General features: G+C 46.3%; 1 protein-coding gene across 1 annotated transcript in view; it reads right to left on the reverse strand.

Annotated features, from left to right (window-relative positions):
- Positions 1 to 16,640, reverse strand: part of LOC130275353 (calcium-activated chloride channel regulator 1-like) — a 108,186-nt gene that overhangs the window by 82,336 nt on the left and 9,210 nt on the right. The window contains exons 3-4 of the mRNA XM_056523226.1: positions 16,411 to 16,561; positions 10,988 to 11,096 (exon numbers count right to left, since the gene is read on the reverse strand). Of these exons, the coding sequence (XP_056379201.1) occupies positions 10,988 to 11,096; positions 16,411 to 16,561 (260 nt within the window). The remainder of the gene's footprint in view (positions 1 to 10,987; positions 11,097 to 16,410; positions 16,562 to 16,640) is intronic.

Raw genomic sequence — 16,640 nt, forward strand, 5'->3', positions numbered from 1 at the left:
CAGGGTGCCTCCAGCTGTTGCAAGACACACAAACTGATATCTTTCAGCCCTTTGAATACTGTAGTAGTTAGTTGCTTGAAGGAACTTAAGTTTGATTCTGGAGTACCCCTTTTAACCAGCAGTTCCCTCCCAACCAGGGTGCCTCCAGCTGTTGCAAGACACACGGACTGATATCTTTCAGCCCTAAAAAGGGCTCTTTTGGGTGCAGTCCTTAAAGCAGATGTTACACTAGTGCTTTAGAAGTAAACTGGACAATGAATACACCACCTAGCAGCAAACTAGCTATCGCTTTCCCTATACAGCAGGAGCAGCTTCTCTGACCCACCACTTCCTAAGCCTGCAGCATGCTGAATGAGGATAAAATGGCGTCCGTGCAAGAGGTAGGAGGGTCTGGAAGGGAGGGAATGCTGCTGATTGGCTGTAATGTGTCTGCTGACTCTGACTCACAGGGTCAAAGTTTACTGCAATGTTAAAGTATAGGGGGCGGATCGAACTTCACATATGTTCACCCGGCGATGCGAACGCGAACATGCTAAATTCGCCGGGAACTGTTGGCTGGCGAGCAATTCGCGACATCTCTATACACAACCTGTATTAGGCACTAAAAGAAGGTGACTATGGCTTTTAGTGCTCACCCTAACTGGCCCCTATTAGCTTTAGAGTTGTAGTACACACCAGTGCTGCAGTACAGAGTCGCTGTGTTGCACAACACAGTGCAGTGGCACTAAAAGCTGGTGACTATGGCTTTTAATGCTCACCCTAACTGGCCCCTATTAGCTTTAGAGTTGTTGTACACATGAGGAGGTGAGCTCCAGACTGGACCAGGGGCAATTGCTGGATGTTGTGAATCTAGAATTTTCCAAAGCATTTGATACGGTGTCACATAAAAGGTTGGTGCATATAATGTGAACACTTGGACTGGGGCAATATGTGTGCAAATGGGTAAGTAACTGTGCAAGTGGGTAAGTGATAGGAAACAGAGGGTGGTTATTAATGGTACTTATTCTGATTGGCTGACCGTTAGTAGTGGGGACCACAGAGGTCAGTCTTGGGTCCTGTTCTATTTAATATATTTATTAATGACCTTGTAGAGGGGATAAATTAAAAATAGCATTCTTTCCAGATGATACTAAACTCTGTAAAGCGGTATACACAATAGAGGACAGTCACTGTGTGTAGTAGACAATGCATTAGAGGATAGTGCACTGTTACAAATGGATCTGGATAGGTTGGAGGTTTGGGCTGGGAAGTGGCAGATGAGGTTCAACACTGATAAATGTAAGGTAATGCACATGGGGAGGAAAAATCCCGGCTGGGATTATGTATTAAATGGGAGCACACTTGGAACGACTGACGTGGAAAAGGACTTAAGAGTCTTAGTTAATAGTAAATATAGCTGTTGTGACCAGTATCGGGCAGCTGCTGCCAAGGCAAATAAAATCATGGGGTGCATGAATAGGGGCATAGATGCCCACAACAAGGAAATAATTCTACCGCTGTACAAACCACTAGTCAGACCACACATAGAATACTGTGTACAGTACTGGTCAGACCACACATAGAATACTGTGTACAGTACTGGTCAGACCACACATGGAATACTGTGTACAGTACTGGTCAGACCACACATAGAATACTGTGTACAGTACTGGTCAGACCACACATAGAATACTGTGTACAGTACTGGGCACCAGTGTACAAGAAAGATATAGTGGAGCTGGAGAGGGTTCAAAGACGGGCAACCAGGGTAATACGGGGAATGGGAGGACTACAGTACCCAGAAAGATTATCAGAATTAGGGTTATTTAGTTAAGAAAAGAGAAGACTTAGGGGCGACCTAATAACTATGTATAAATATATAAGAGGACCGTACAGAGATCTCTCCATGATCTATTTATACCCAGGACTGTATTTATAACAAGGGGGCATCCTCTACATCTAGAGGAAAGACGGTTTCTACACCAGCACAGACAGGGTTCTTTACTGTAAGAGCAGTGAGACTGTGGAATTCCCTCCCGGAGGAAGTGGTCATGGTTAACTCTGTAAAAGAATTCAAAAGATGTCTGGATGCATTTTTGGAGAGTAATAACATTGCTGGTAATGGATACTAGATTTATAGGGACAGGAGGTTGATCCAGGGATTTATTCTGATGCCATATTTGGAGTCGGGAAGGAATTTTTACCTTGCCTTTTTGCCTTCCATTGGATCAACTCAGTAGGGACTCATTAGGGTTATAGATTGGACTTGATGGACTCTGGTCTTTTTTCAACCTTATGAACTATGCTATATGTTACCCCAGTGCAGTAGTACAGAGTCGCTGTGTAGTACTTTCTTTACTCTCTCTCTCTCTCTCTCTCTCTCTCTCTCTCTCTAAATGGAGTTTAATGAATCAATTTGTTTTATCGATTCACGGTTGATATTCGGACTCGTTACGAATCAAATTTTTCAGGAAATTTCTTACAAATTCAGAATTGTCAGATTCTATTCGCTCATCTCTAATTCTAAATTCCCTACTGGGATTACCTCTACAACAATAGTTGAAAAGCCAACTCGGAAGGAGGCAATCTTGGATTTAATATTCACAAATGGGGGATTCGGTATCTGATATGTGAAAGAATATGTAATATGCACATATTTCTTATATGTCAAATAAAAATACAGTAGAGCAAAAGGATGTCCCGATACCAACACTCTCCATCCCCACAGCACAAGAATAATGTGATCATGAGATATACCAGAAAATATGTAAGTGAAAGCTTGGAATCTAGAGAGTCACACCACTCAAAAGAGAGGGAAAAGTATAAGATAAGGCAGAAAGAGGAAAAGCAAGTTATACGAATATTATTCTAAAGCACAGGCAGAACAAAAACAAGGAATAACTAAATAAAAAATATAGGAAGGAAGGTATGTAGAAGAAGATAATAAATCACAAATTTCCCAGGTGAGTCGGGGATTCCAACTTCAAATGAACACAATTACCCCGAGGGCAATTTCCTGGGGTACACAATCCCTAGTAGTATTAAACTCCCCTAAAACGTAGCTTTTATTGTAATAGATGTAAAATTAAACCAGTGATTTCAGTGCCGTTAAAACCAGAAGTGCATGTGCTCTATATCAAACATACATTTAGTGGAAATAATTCCACAGTAATAGTTGTGGGGTCCGGTCGGGCTCCACCACTGTGGTTATGCTTTTGTCGCCGGTCTTAACATTATTAGGGCACAATACGCATGTAGTTAAAAGCAAGAAAAATTGCCTCCCTCTACATGTTTTGGTGTACACCTACCTTCATCAGGAAGAAAGAAAGGAAAGAATGAGGTCTCTGTTACGCCGAGCGCTCCGGGTCCCCGCTCCTCCCCGGAGCGCTCGCAACATCCTCGCTACGGCAGCGCCCCGGTCAGATCCACTGACCGGGTGCGCTGCGATACCGCCTCCAGCCGGGATGCGATTCGCGATGCGGGTGGCGCCCGCTCGCGATGCGCACCCCGGCTTCCGTACCTGACTCGCTCTCCCTCGGTCCTGTCCCGGCGCGCGCGGCCCCGCTCCCTAGGGCGCGCGCGCGCCGGGTCTCTGCGATTTAAAGGGCCACTGCGCCACTGATTGGCGCAGTGGTTCCAATTAGTGTCTTCACCTGTGCACTCCCTATGTATACCTCACTTCCCCTGCACTCCCTCGCCGGATCTTGTTGCCCTTGTGCCTAGTGAAAGCGTTCCCTTGTGTGTTCCTAGCCTGTGTTCCAGACCTCCTGCCGTTGCCCCTGACTACGATCCTTGCTGCCTGCCCCGACCTTCTGCTACGTCCGACCTTGCTTTTGTCTACTCCCTTGTACCGCGCCTATCTTCAGCAGTCAGAGAGGTTGAGCCGTTGCTAGTGGATACGACCTGGTTACTACCGCCGCAGCAAGACCATCCCGCTTTGCGGCGGGCTCTGGTGAACACCAGTAGTAGCTTAGAACCGGTCCACTAGCACGGTCCACGCCAATCCCTCTCTGGCACAGAGGATCCACCTCCTGCCAGCCGGCATCGTGACAGTAGATCCGGCCATGGATCCCGCTGAAGTACCTCTGCCAGTTGTCGCCGACCTCACCACGGTGGTCGCCCAGCAGTCACAACAGATAGCGCAACAAGGCCACCAGCTGTCTCAACTGACCGTGATGCTACAGCAGCTACTACCACAGCTTCAGCAATCATCTCCTCCGCCAGCTCCTGCACCTCCTCCGCAGCGAGTGGCCGCTTCAGGCCTACGACTATCCTTGCCGGATAAATTTGATGGGGACTCTAAGTTTTGCCGTGGCTTTCTTTCACAATGTTCCCTGCACTTGGAGATGATGTTGGACCAGTTTCCTACTGAAAGGTCTAAGGTGGCTTTCGTAGTCAGCCTTCTGTCTGGAAAAGCTCTGTCATGGGCCACACCGCTCTGGGACCGCAATGACCCCGTCGCTGCCTCTGTACACTCCTTCTTCTCGGAAATTCGTAGTGTCTTTGAGGAACCTGCCCGAGCCTCTTCTGCTGAGACTGCCCTGCTGAACCTGGTCCAGGGTAATTCTTCCGTTGGCGAGTACGCCATACAATTCCGTACTCTTGCTTCTGAACTATCCTGGAATAATGAGGCCCTCTGCGCGACCTTTAAAAAAGGCCTATCCAGCAACATTAAAGATGTTCTGGCCGCACGAGAAATTCCTGCTAATCTACATGAACTCATTCATCTTGCCACTCGCATTGACATGCGTTTTTCCGAAAGGCGTCAGGAGCTCCGCCAGGATATGGACTTTGTTCGCACGAGGCGTTTTTTCTCCCCAGCTCCTCTCTCCTCTGGTCCTCTGCAATCCGTTCCTGTGCCTCCCGCCGTGGAGGCTATGCAAGTTGACCGGTCTCGCCTGACACCTCAAGAGAGGACACGACGCCGCATGGAGAATCTCTGCCTGTACTGTGCCGGTACCGAACACTTCCTGAAGGATTGTCCTATCCGTCCTCCCCGCCTGGAAAGACGCACGCTGACTCCGCACAAAGGTGAGACAGTCCTTGATGTCAACTCTGCTTCTCCACGTCTTACTGTGCCTGTGCGGATATCTGCATCTACCTTCTCCTTCTCTACTATGGCCTTCTTGGATTCCGGATCTGCAGGAAACTTTATTTTGGCCTCTCTCATCAACAGGTTCAACATCCCGGTAACCAGTCTCGCCAGACCCCTCTACATCAATTGTGTTAACAATGAAAGATTGGACTGTACCATACGTTACCGCACGGAGCCCCTTCTAATGTGCATCGGACCTCATCATGAAAAAATTGAGTTCTTGGTCCTCCCCAATTGCACTTCCGAAATTCTCCTTGGACTACCGTGGCTTCAACGCCATTCCCCAACCCTGGATTGGTCCACAGGGGAGATCAAGAGCTGGGGTACCTCTTGTTTCAAGGACTGCCTTAAACCGGTTTCCAGTACTCCCTGCCGTGACCCTGTGGTTCCCCCTGTAACCGGTCTCCCTAAGGCCTATATGGACTATGCTGACGTATTTTGCAAGAAACAAGCTGAGACTCTACCTCCTCACAGGCCTTATGACTGTCCTATTGACCTCCTCCCGGGCACTACTCCACCCCGGGGCAGAATTTATCCTCTGTCCGCCCCAGAGACTCTTGCTATGTCCGAGTACATCCAGGAAAATTTAAAAAAGGGGTTTATCCGCAAATCTTCTTCTCCTGCCGGAGCTGGATTTTTCTTTGTATCCAAAAAAGATGGCTCCTTACGTCCTTGCATTGACTACCGCGGACTTAATAAAATCACGGTAAAGAACCGCTACCCTCTACCTCTTATCTCGGAACTCTTTGATCGCCTCCAAGGTGCCCACATCTTTACCAAACTGGACTTACGAGGTGCTTACAATCTCATCCGCATCAGGGAGGGGGACGAATGGAAAACGGCATTTAACACTAGAGATGGACACTTTGAGTATCTGGTCATGCCCTTTGGCCTGTGCAACGCCCCTGCCGTCTTCCAAGACTTTGTTAATGAAATTTTTCGTGATCTCTTATATTCCTGTGTTGTTGTGTATCTGGACGATATTCTGATTTTTTCTGCCAACCTAGAAGAACACCGCCAGCATGTCCGCATGGTTCTTCAGAGACTTCGAGACAATCAACTTTATGCCAAAATGGAGAAATGTCTGTTTGAATGTCAATCTCTTCCTTTCCTAGGATACTTGGTCTCTGGCCAGGGACTACAAATGGACCCAGACAAACTCTCTGCCGTCTTAGATTGGCCACGCCCCTCCGGACTCCGTGCCATCCAACGTTTTTTGGGGTTCGCCAACTATTACAGACAATTTATTCCACATTTTTCCACCATTGTGGCTCCTATCGTGGCTTTAACCAAGAAGAATGCCAATCCTAAGTCATGGCCTCCTCAAGCGGAAGACGCCTCTAAACGGCTCAAGTCTGCCTTTTCTTCTGCTCCCGTGCTCTCCAGACCTGACCCATCTAAACCCTTCCTATTGGAGGTTGATGCCTCCTCAGTAGGAGCGGGAGCGGTTCTTCTACAAAAAAATTCTTCTGGGCATGCTGTTACTTGTGGTTTCTTTTCTAGGACCTTCTCTCCGGCGGAGAGGAACTACTCCATCGGGGATCAAGAGCTACTGGCCATTAAATTAGCACTTGAGGAATGGAGGCATCTGCTGGAGGGATCAAAATTTCCGGTTATTATTTACACCGATCACAAGAATCTCTCCTATCTCCAGTCTGCCCAACGGCTGAATCCTCGCCAGGCCAGGTGGTCTCTGTTCTTTGCCCGGTTTAATTTTGAAATTCACTTTCGCCCTGCCGATAAGAACATTAGGGCCGATGCTCTCTCTCGTTCCTCGGATGCCTCGGAAGTAGAGCTCTCTCCGCAACACATCATTCCTCCTGACTGCCTGATCTCCACTTCTCCAGCCTCCATCAGGCAAACTCCTCCAGGGAAGACCTTCGTCTCTCCACGCCAACGCCTCGGAATCCTCAAATGGGGTCACTCCTCCCTTCTCGCAGGCCATGCGGGCATCAAGAAATCCTTGCAACTCATCTCTCGTTTCTATTGGTGGCCGACTCTGGAAACGGATGTTGTTGATTTTGTGCGGGCCTGCACTGTCTGTGCCCGGGATAAAACTCCTCGCCAGAAGCCTGCTGGTCTTCTTCATCCTCTGCCTGTCCCCGAACAGCCTTGGTCTCTGATTGGTATGGACTTTATTACTGACTTACCCCCATCCCGTGGCAACACTGTTGTTTGGGTGGTCGTTGATCGATTTTCCAAGATGGCACATTTTATTCCTCTTCCTGGTCTTCCTTCAGCGCCTCAGTTGGCAAAACAATTTTTTGTACACATTTTTCGTCTTCACGGGTTGCCCACGCAGATCGTCTCGGATAGAGGCGTCCAATTCGTGTCAAAATTCTGGAGGGCTCTCTGTAAACAACTCAAGATTAAATTAAACTTTTCTTCTGCTTATCATCCTCAATCCAATGGGCAAGTAGAAAGAATTAACCAGGTCCTGGGTGATTATTTACGGCATTTTGTTTCCTCCCGCCAGGATGACTAGGCAGATCTTCTTCCATGGGCCGAATTCTCGTACAACTTCAGAGTCTCTGAATCTTCTTCCAAATCCCCATTTTTCGTGGTGTACGGCAGTCACCCTCTTCCCCCCCTCCCTACTCCCTTGCCCTCTGGTTTGCCCGCTGTGGATGAAATAACTCGTGATCTTTCCACCATATGGAAAGAGACCCAAAATTCTCTCTTACAGGCTTCATCACGCATGAAGAAGTTTGCTGATAAGAAAAGAAGAGCTCCCCCCATTTTTTCTCCCGGAGACAAGGTATGGCTCTCCGCTAAATATGTCCGCTTCCGTGTTCCCAGCTACAAATTGGGACCACGCTATCTTGGTCCTTTCAAAATTTTGTGCCAAATTAATCCTGTCTCTTACAAACTTCTTCTTCCTCCTTCTCTTCGTATTCCTAATGCCTTTCATGTCTCTCTTCTTAAACCACTCATCATCAACCGTTTCTCTCCCAAACTCATTTCTCCTACTCCTGTCTCCGGTTCTTCAGACATCTTCACCGTAAAGGAGATACTGGCCTCCAAAAAGGTCAGAGGAAAAACTTTTTTTTTAGTGGACTGGGAGGGCTGTGGTCCTGAAGAGAGATCCTGGGAACCTGAGGACAATATCCTAGATAAAAGTCTGGTCCTCAGGTTCTCAGGCTCTAAGAAGAGGGGGAGACCCAAGGGGGGGGTACTGTTACGCCGAGCGCTCCGGGTCCCCGCTCCTCCCCGGAGCGCTCGCAACATCCTTGCTACGGCAGCGCCCCGGTCAGATCCACTGACCGGGTGCGCTGCGATACCGCCTCCAGCCGGGATGCGATTCGCGATGCGGGTGGCGCCCGCTCGCGATGCGCACCCCGGCTTCCGTACCTGACTCGCTCTCCCTCGGTCCTGTCCCGACGCGTGCGGCCCCGCTCCCTAGGGCGCGCGCGCGCCGGGTCTCTGCGATTTAAAGGGCCACTGCGCCACTGATTGGCGCAGTGGTTCCAATTAGTGTCTTCACCTGTGCACTCCCTATGTATACCTCACTTCCCCTGCACTCCCTCGCCGGATCTTGTTGCCCTTGTGCCTAGTGAAAGCGTTCCCTTGTGTGTTCCTAGCCTGTGTTCCAGACCTCCTGCCGTTGCCCCTGACTACGATCCTTGCTGCCTGCCCCGACCTTCTGCTACGTCCGACCTTGCTTTTGTTTACTCCCTTGTACCGCGCCTATCTTCAGCAGTCAGAGAGGTTGAGCCGTTGCTAGTGGATACGACCTGGTTACTACCGCCGCAGCAAGACCATCCCGCTTTGCGGCGGGCTCTGGTGAACACCAGTGGTAGCTTAGAACCGGTCCACTAGCACGGTCCATGCCAATCCCTCTCTGGCACAGAGGATCCACCTCCTGCCAGCCGGCATCGTGACAGTCTCATTCCGAAACATGCCATTTATCAATTTTCATTAACTTACCGTATTTTTCGCCGTATAAGACGCACTTTTTCTTCCCCAAAACTGGGGGGGAAAAGTTGGTGCGTCTTATACGGCGAATACACCCCTATCGAGGCGGTCCCTACAGCCATCAACGGCCGGGACCCACGGCTAATACAGGACATCACCGATCGCGGTGATGCCCTGTATTAACCCTTCAGACGCGGCGATCAAAGCTGACCGCCGCGTCTGAAGGGAAAGTGACACTAACCCGGCTGCTCAGTCGGGCTGTTCGGGACCGCCGCGATTTCACTGTGGCGGTCCCGAACAGCCCGACTGAATAGCCGGGTTAGTGCTTACAGGACACCGGGAGGGACCTTACCTGCCTCCTCAGTGTCTTCTCCATTCAGGGATCCCCTGTATGGCCGGCGCTCTCCTTCCTCATCATCACGTCGTCGCGTACGTGCGTCGCCGTGCGTAACGACGTGATGGCGGCGACGGAGAGCGAGGATACCCGGCCGGCAGCAGAGACGTTCCGGAGCGACGGGAACACGGCGACAGCGATGGAGCGACATTCAGGGCAGCGGTGACAGGTCCGGAGCGGCGGGGACACATGAGTATTACCTCCTATACCAGTGGTCTTCAACCTGCGGACCTCCATATGTTGCAAAACTACAACTCCCAGCATGCCAGGACAGCCGTTGGCTGTCCGGGCATGCTGGGAGTTGTAATTTTGCAACATCTGGAGGTCCGCAGGTTGAAGACCACTATTGGGTTCAAAATCTTGAATTTTTTAGATTTTGCACCTAAAAATAGGGTGCGTCTTATACGCCGGTGCGTCCTATAGGGCGAAAAATACGGTACTACTTGTACTCAACCAGATGGCTTCATGTTTGTCTGTATAATTTTCCTTTCGAATGTGTCTAGCACTCCCTAGATGAGAATTTGTGAGCAAACATTTGGGGATTGAACTCTAAATATTACTGCTTAAATAGTTTCTTCTTGCAACCTCTTGGGCTACAAGAAGAAACAATTTAAATGGGCACTGTCATGAAGTAAAAAAATTGATATGTTGTAGTACTTAAGTACTACAACATATCTCTAATATACTTTAATTAAAAAAAGTGATTTTAAACAAGTTTAAAATCACTTTTAAATTCGGCCACTAGGGGTCGCCCTCCTAGTGGCCGAATGCATTCAGCAGTGACGTCACTACTGGATTTCGACTCATTTCAGCCTGGCAATGAGTTGAAATCCAGGCACTGCTGTGCTCGCTCCCGCCTGTCAATCAAACAGGCGAGAGCAAGCACACTGACAACTGGGGCTACGCGCATTGGCCAGCTCCACTGGCCTCGCGCGCGGCCCCGCCCGCCCCCGTTACCCTGTCCGGAGGCAGCGCTCGCACTCATTGCTGCGCTGATCCTCCGGATGGGTAAGTTATTTAGAATAGCTACCATTATTGTAATCGGTCCCGGGTCTCGGCAGTATTATCGTGCACGGCAGGCCGGCGATGCTCCTCTACTCCTCCTCCCTGGATAGCACATGCACAGGTAAACAGGGAGGAGGAGACCCCGGAGCTGCCTGCCGTGCTATTGGCAGATCATCTATGAGCGCTCCCGACAGAAGCGCTGCATAGACGATCTGAGGGCGGAAGCAAGCGCCCAGCAAGGCATCAGTGACGTTGCGCTTGCTGGGACGCGCTGCTTCCTGCCCTGCTTTATAGAGCAGATTTAGAAGCACTAAATCTGCTCTATTAAAGTGATTTAATTTTTTTAAAAGCCAGGTAGGGGGTTAGGGCTAGATTACTAATAGGTAGGGACAGATTATATTATATATTACTTGGTGGGAGCTACACTTTAACTAAATCCTGTAGTGCTCAATTTTTTTTTTTTTATAACAAATTCATCATAACACTGGGTTCGTCTCTATCATGCTTCTTCCACCCTGGGATATGTTTTTAATAGTGTAACGTGTTATTTGTCCACGGTTTAACTGACTTCATACATTATACTTATTTAAGTGACTCACCTTGTTGCCTCTACTTTATGATTTCCCCCAATGTAGAAAGGATTATCTAGGCTGTACTCATCAAAAACTCCCCATCGGAGATGAGCCCATTCATGAACAAACACTCTACCTGAAGGTAATATAAATAAATAATTTGAAGAATTAAAAGTAAAAATTTACATATATATATATATATATATATATATATATATATATATATATGCACATATTTCTTATATGTCAAATAAAAATACAGTAGAGCAAAAGGATGTCCCGATACCAACACTCTCCATCCCCACAGCACAATAATAATGTGATCATGAGATATACCAGACGTGTTACAGACTAGACTATGAGACTTCCAGTACATTGTTTGAATAGAAAAGCAAAAAAATGGAGGACAGCGCCTCGTGTAATTCCGATGACACTCGTTAAAGCGAATGGTCAGGTAATATGCTCACCTTAGGTGAATCTTGGGTTCATGCATGGAACCCCTCCGTATTGGGGTAGTGAACGATATTCCGGTGCTGCAGCCTGCGGGTTGCGGCCGATGTCCTCACGGGGGTCGGCAGGAGTCTTGGAACAGGATACGGATTGAAGAAAAAAGGAGAACCCTCTTTGCCGGCGCCGCTCGGATGGTGCAATAATGTGGATGGTACCCAGAGTATTATGTAACAATATTTTATTGAAACACATACATATGGGGGTAGAACATGGGCAAGACGTGTTTCGGGAGTGAGCCCTCCCTTTTTCAATTGTGGACATATGCAGTCTGATGTGGCAGGGGACGTGGTAGACATAAATACATTTACAATCTGGCGCCAAAGCATTCCGGCACAGGTCAAAGGTTATACATAAGAAAAAGGTAATACTGCATATTCATTTTAAATAAAAATGGTCATATTTACAAAGCAACATAGAAAATATTGTGTTTAGTTTTTATAAAACATTGGAATTCAATCTATTTATTGTAAACCCACTTATATAAGTCTGATAGTTGTTCGATAGTACATTGTTTGATCCTGTTATGCTTGAGCTGCAGAGATTGTCCGAGAGTTTTAAAAATTCTGTGAATCTCATGGTAAAGTAGGATTTAACTGTCCAGAAGGCAGTTACAAAGAATAGTTATTGTGAGGGCAGGGAGAAGGTATGGGATGGATGGGAAGAGAATATTTATGGCAGGCTGAAAAAAGATTAAGGGGGTAAAGAAGACAGCAGTGTATGGGCAGAAAGTGGGCATGGCACAGTTTCTGCAGCGAATAGTGGAGGTAGGATGGACAGCCTGTCACTGCTAGAATTCAGAAGACTAGGAAATCTTGCCACACAGCTTTCCTGTTACCAACAGATATTCTATTCAGAAGACCGTGAGAACTGAATGACAGGAAGTACATAGTGCAGGGCTCACAGTATTCTCCCAGCTTTCCCAGACTCCTAAAGAGATTATCTGTCTCCTGAAGCAGCCATATTGAAGACATGAAGAGAAGTAGCGGCTGTCACTTAGCTTCTGTATTTCCAAAAATGGCATAGATATAATTATCGACTAGCTGAGTACCCAGCCTTCCTATCTAAACCTTGTTGGAGAGAAAAAAGCAACAATGATACCGTATTTTTTGCCCTATAGGACGCACCGGCGTATAAGACGCACCCAATTTATAGGTGCAAAATCTAAAAAAAATAAAGATTTTGAACCCAATAGTGGTCTTCAACCTGCGGACCTCCAGATGTTGCAAAACTACAACTCCCAGCATGCCCGGACAGCCAACGGCTGTCCGGGCATGCTGGGAGTTGTAGTTTTGCAACATCTGGAGGTCCGCAGATTGAAGACCACTGCATAGGAGGTAATACTCACGTGTCCCCGCCGCTCCGGACCCGTCACCCCTGCCCTGGATGTCGCTTCATCGCTGTCATCATGTCCCCGTCGCTTCAGAACGTCTCTGCTGCCGGCCGGGAATCCTCGCTCTCGGTCGCCGCCATCACGTCGTTACGCACGCCGACGCACGTACGCGACGACGTGATGACGAGGAAGGAGAGTGCCGGCCATACAGGGGATCCCTGAACGGAGAAGACACCGAGGAGGCAGGTAAGGTCCCTCCCAGTGTCCTGTAAGCACTAACCCGGCTATTCAGTCAGGCTGTTTGGGACCGCCGCGGTAAAATAGCGGCGGTCCCGAACAGTCAGACTGAACAGCCTGGTTAGTGTCACTTTCCCTTCAGACGCGGCGGTCAGCTTTGATTGTCGCATCTGAAGGGTTAATACAGGGCATCACCGCGATCGGTGATGTCCTGTATTAGCCTCGGGTCCCGTCCGTTTATGGCCGCAGGGACCACCGCGATAGGGGTGTATTCGCCGCATAAGACGCACCGACTTTTCCCCCCCAGTTTTGGGGAAGAAAAAGTGCGTCTTATACGGTGAAAAATACGGTAGATAAATAACATGGGTTGTCTTTCCTGTCCAACAATGTTAAGGTAGGAAGACCGGGCAGCACAGGGTACAAAATACAAAAAAATAATAATAATACACCGGTATAGATAATAGATAGTATACTTTTGCTAACTTTTTGAATCGGAGTGCATCATTTTTATCACAAGTCGACCACTCAAAAGATGGTATAATGGTGTAGTTATAGTAAATCACAGTCATGGCACATTTAAAGGGGTTATCCAGGGAAAAAAAACTATATATATATATATATATATATATATATATATATATATATATAATCAACTGGCTCCAAAAAGTTTAACATATTTGTAAATTATTTCTATTAAAAAATCTTAATCCTTTCAGTACATATGAGCTCTTGAAGTTGAGTTGTTCTTTTCTGTATAAGTGCTTGCTGGTGACACCTGTCTCGGGAACTGTCCAGAGTAGAAACAAATCCCCATAGCAAACCTCTTCTCCTCTGTGCAGTTCCCGAGACAAGCAGAGATGTCAGCAGAGAGCACTGTTGCCAGACAGAAAAGAACAACTCAACTTCAGCAGCTGGAAATATTGAAAGGAATAAGATTTTTTAATAGAAGTAACTGACAAATCTGTAACTTTCTGGAACCAGTTGATTTAAAAAAATAAAATAAAATAAAATAAAGAGGTTTCCCCCCCCCCCCCCCCCCCCCCCGGAATGCCCCTTTAATGTATCGTAATCTTTATATGGAAACATGTTGGTGAGTATGGTTTCTTTGTTATTTTAAAGCACCTAACTCCTTTATCAAAACTTTTCTCACACCAGAACTTTTAAACAGAGAAAACAAAAAGAATGTCTAGCGTCTCGGGATGCAGTAAAACAGGAACTCTTTATTTGGATCTGTTAAAATGGCATAACAACCAACAGAAAATGCCAAAAGGCATTTTCTGTTGGTTGTTATGCCATTTTAATAGATCCAAATAAAGAGTTCCTGTTTTACTGCACCCTGAGATGCTGGACATTCCTTTTTGTTTGCTTTACCGGGTGTGTTGGCCAAGAAAGCTGTTAGCGAGGTTGGGCGCAGGTTTTTCAATTGTGGGAGTGATAACTGTCGGTGCACTACTATTTAAATATAGATCGTGTCAACAGATAAGAACCATTCAACCCATCTAGTCTGCCCAATATTAAAGGGTTGTATTGATAAGGAAGCTCTTTCCATTTTCCCTTTTAACACCTTTTACACCACTGGGGGGAAAAAAAAAAATTCTAATCAATTGGTGTCAGAAAGTTAAACAGATTTGTGAATTATGTACAAACTCCAAGGAGAAACAAAAGAGACCGTGGCACTCACCAAAGATGCTTGAGATGACTTTATTCACCGGGTGACACTGCAGGGAGACAACGGACAGGACAAACAGGGGTGCTTCTGGACAACGGAACCGTTTTGCGTACTTTGATGCTTCAACTGATCCTCGTCCAGAAGCACCCCGGTTTGTCCTGTCCGTTGTCTCCCTGCGGTGAATAAAGTCATCTCAAGCATCTTTGGTGAGTACCACGGTCTCTTTTGTTTCTCCTTGAAGTTGGTACATATTGTGCTGTATTGGATCCGTGTTGCCCCACTCTATTGCGGACTGTCAGCCGGTGAGGAATCAGCTGCTTGTTCATTTATCCCGGAGGAGTGTCTGCAGTGCCAAGGTTGTCTCTTATGTTGGGAGAGATTTGTGAATTACTTCTATTGAAAAATCTTACTCCTTCCAATACATATTGGCGGCTGTATGCTCCACAGGAAGTTCTTTTCTTTTTTTATTTATTTTCAGTCTGACCACAGTGCTCTCTGCTGACACCTCTGTCCATGTCAAGAACTGTCCAGAGCAGGAGAGGTTTGCTATGGGGATTTGCTCCTACTCTGGACAGTTCCTGACATGGACAGTGGTGGCAGCAGAGAGCGCCCTGGTCAGAAAAAAAAAAAAAGAGAACTTCCTCTGTATTTTACAGCCGCTGGTAAGTACTGGAAGGATTAAGATTTTTAAATAGACGTAATTTACAAATCTGTATAACTTTTTGGCCCCAGTTGATTAAAAAAAAAAAAAAGTTTTCCACCGGAGTACCCCTTTAACAATGGAAATGAAACATTGTATACAAAGTCCTCTGTCTGGTATGGCCACTAGATTACTTGTAGTTTTTTTTCTGATTTCCAGAATTTTGTGAGAATTTTTGTCATTCTTTTTATCAACATTGCAGAAATATAACCTAAACTGGATGGATGTCTCTCTCCAGCCTTAAAGGGGTACTCCGGTGGAATTTTTTATTTTTTTTAAATTAACTGTTGCCAGAAAGTTAAACAGATTTGTCAATTATTTCTATTAAAACATCTTAACCCTTCCAGTACTTTTTAGCAGCTGTTTGCTACAGAGGAAAATCTTTCTTTTTGGAATTTCTTTTTTGTGTTGTCCACAGTGCTCTCTGCTGACACCTAATGCCCGTATCAGGAACTGTCCAGAGCAGGAGAAAATCCCCATAGAAAACCTATGCTGCTCTGGACAGTTCCTGACACTGACAGAGGTGTCAGCAGAGAGCACTGTGGACAAGACAAAAAAGAAATTCAAAAAGAAAAGAATTTCCTCTGCAGCATACAGCTGCTAAAAAGTATTAAAAGGATTAAGATTTTTTTTAATAGAAGTAATTTAAAAATCAGTTTAATTTTCTGGCAACAGTTCATTTGAAAAAAAAAGTTTTCCACCGGAGTACCCCTTTAAAAAATACATTGCTGGGATTTTGTTAGCTGGACACATGGTAAGTCAGATAATCACCAAGACAAAAAAAAGTTGTCATTATATTTTTTTGCCACTTTTTTTTTGGGTGATTTTCACAATCTTTGTTGGTTGATGTTTTCACAAGAGACTTTTACAGTATAACAGTAAATATTCATTAATTTGCACATCCGGTCAATATGAACATTTTAGGCACTAAATAATTATACTAAGATATAATTCATTTTCTTATCTATTAAGACAAAAAAAAGGTAAAAACCTTCCTCTCTTACCTCGGGGTCCGTACACTGAGATGAGGGAGTCATCAGTCATAAAATTTGGGGTGAGGTGAATGTATTGACCTGGTTTCCCGCAGCCTCCGTACTGTAACGTATAAGGATCATCTGCGTACTTCAGGGTGGGATCAGCGATGATTATATCTGCCTGATATTATAAACACACAAATACATCTTAATTATGGGAACAGTCTCTATTGCAGGCAGTTAGAAAGAAAATGTTTTCT

Source organism: Hyla sarda, chromosome 6 (genome assembly GCF_029499605.1).
Source record: "Hyla sarda isolate aHylSar1 chromosome 6, aHylSar1.hap1, whole genome shotgun sequence".
Classification (NCBI taxonomy): Eukaryota; Metazoa; Chordata; class Amphibia; order Anura; family Hylidae; genus Hyla; species Hyla sarda.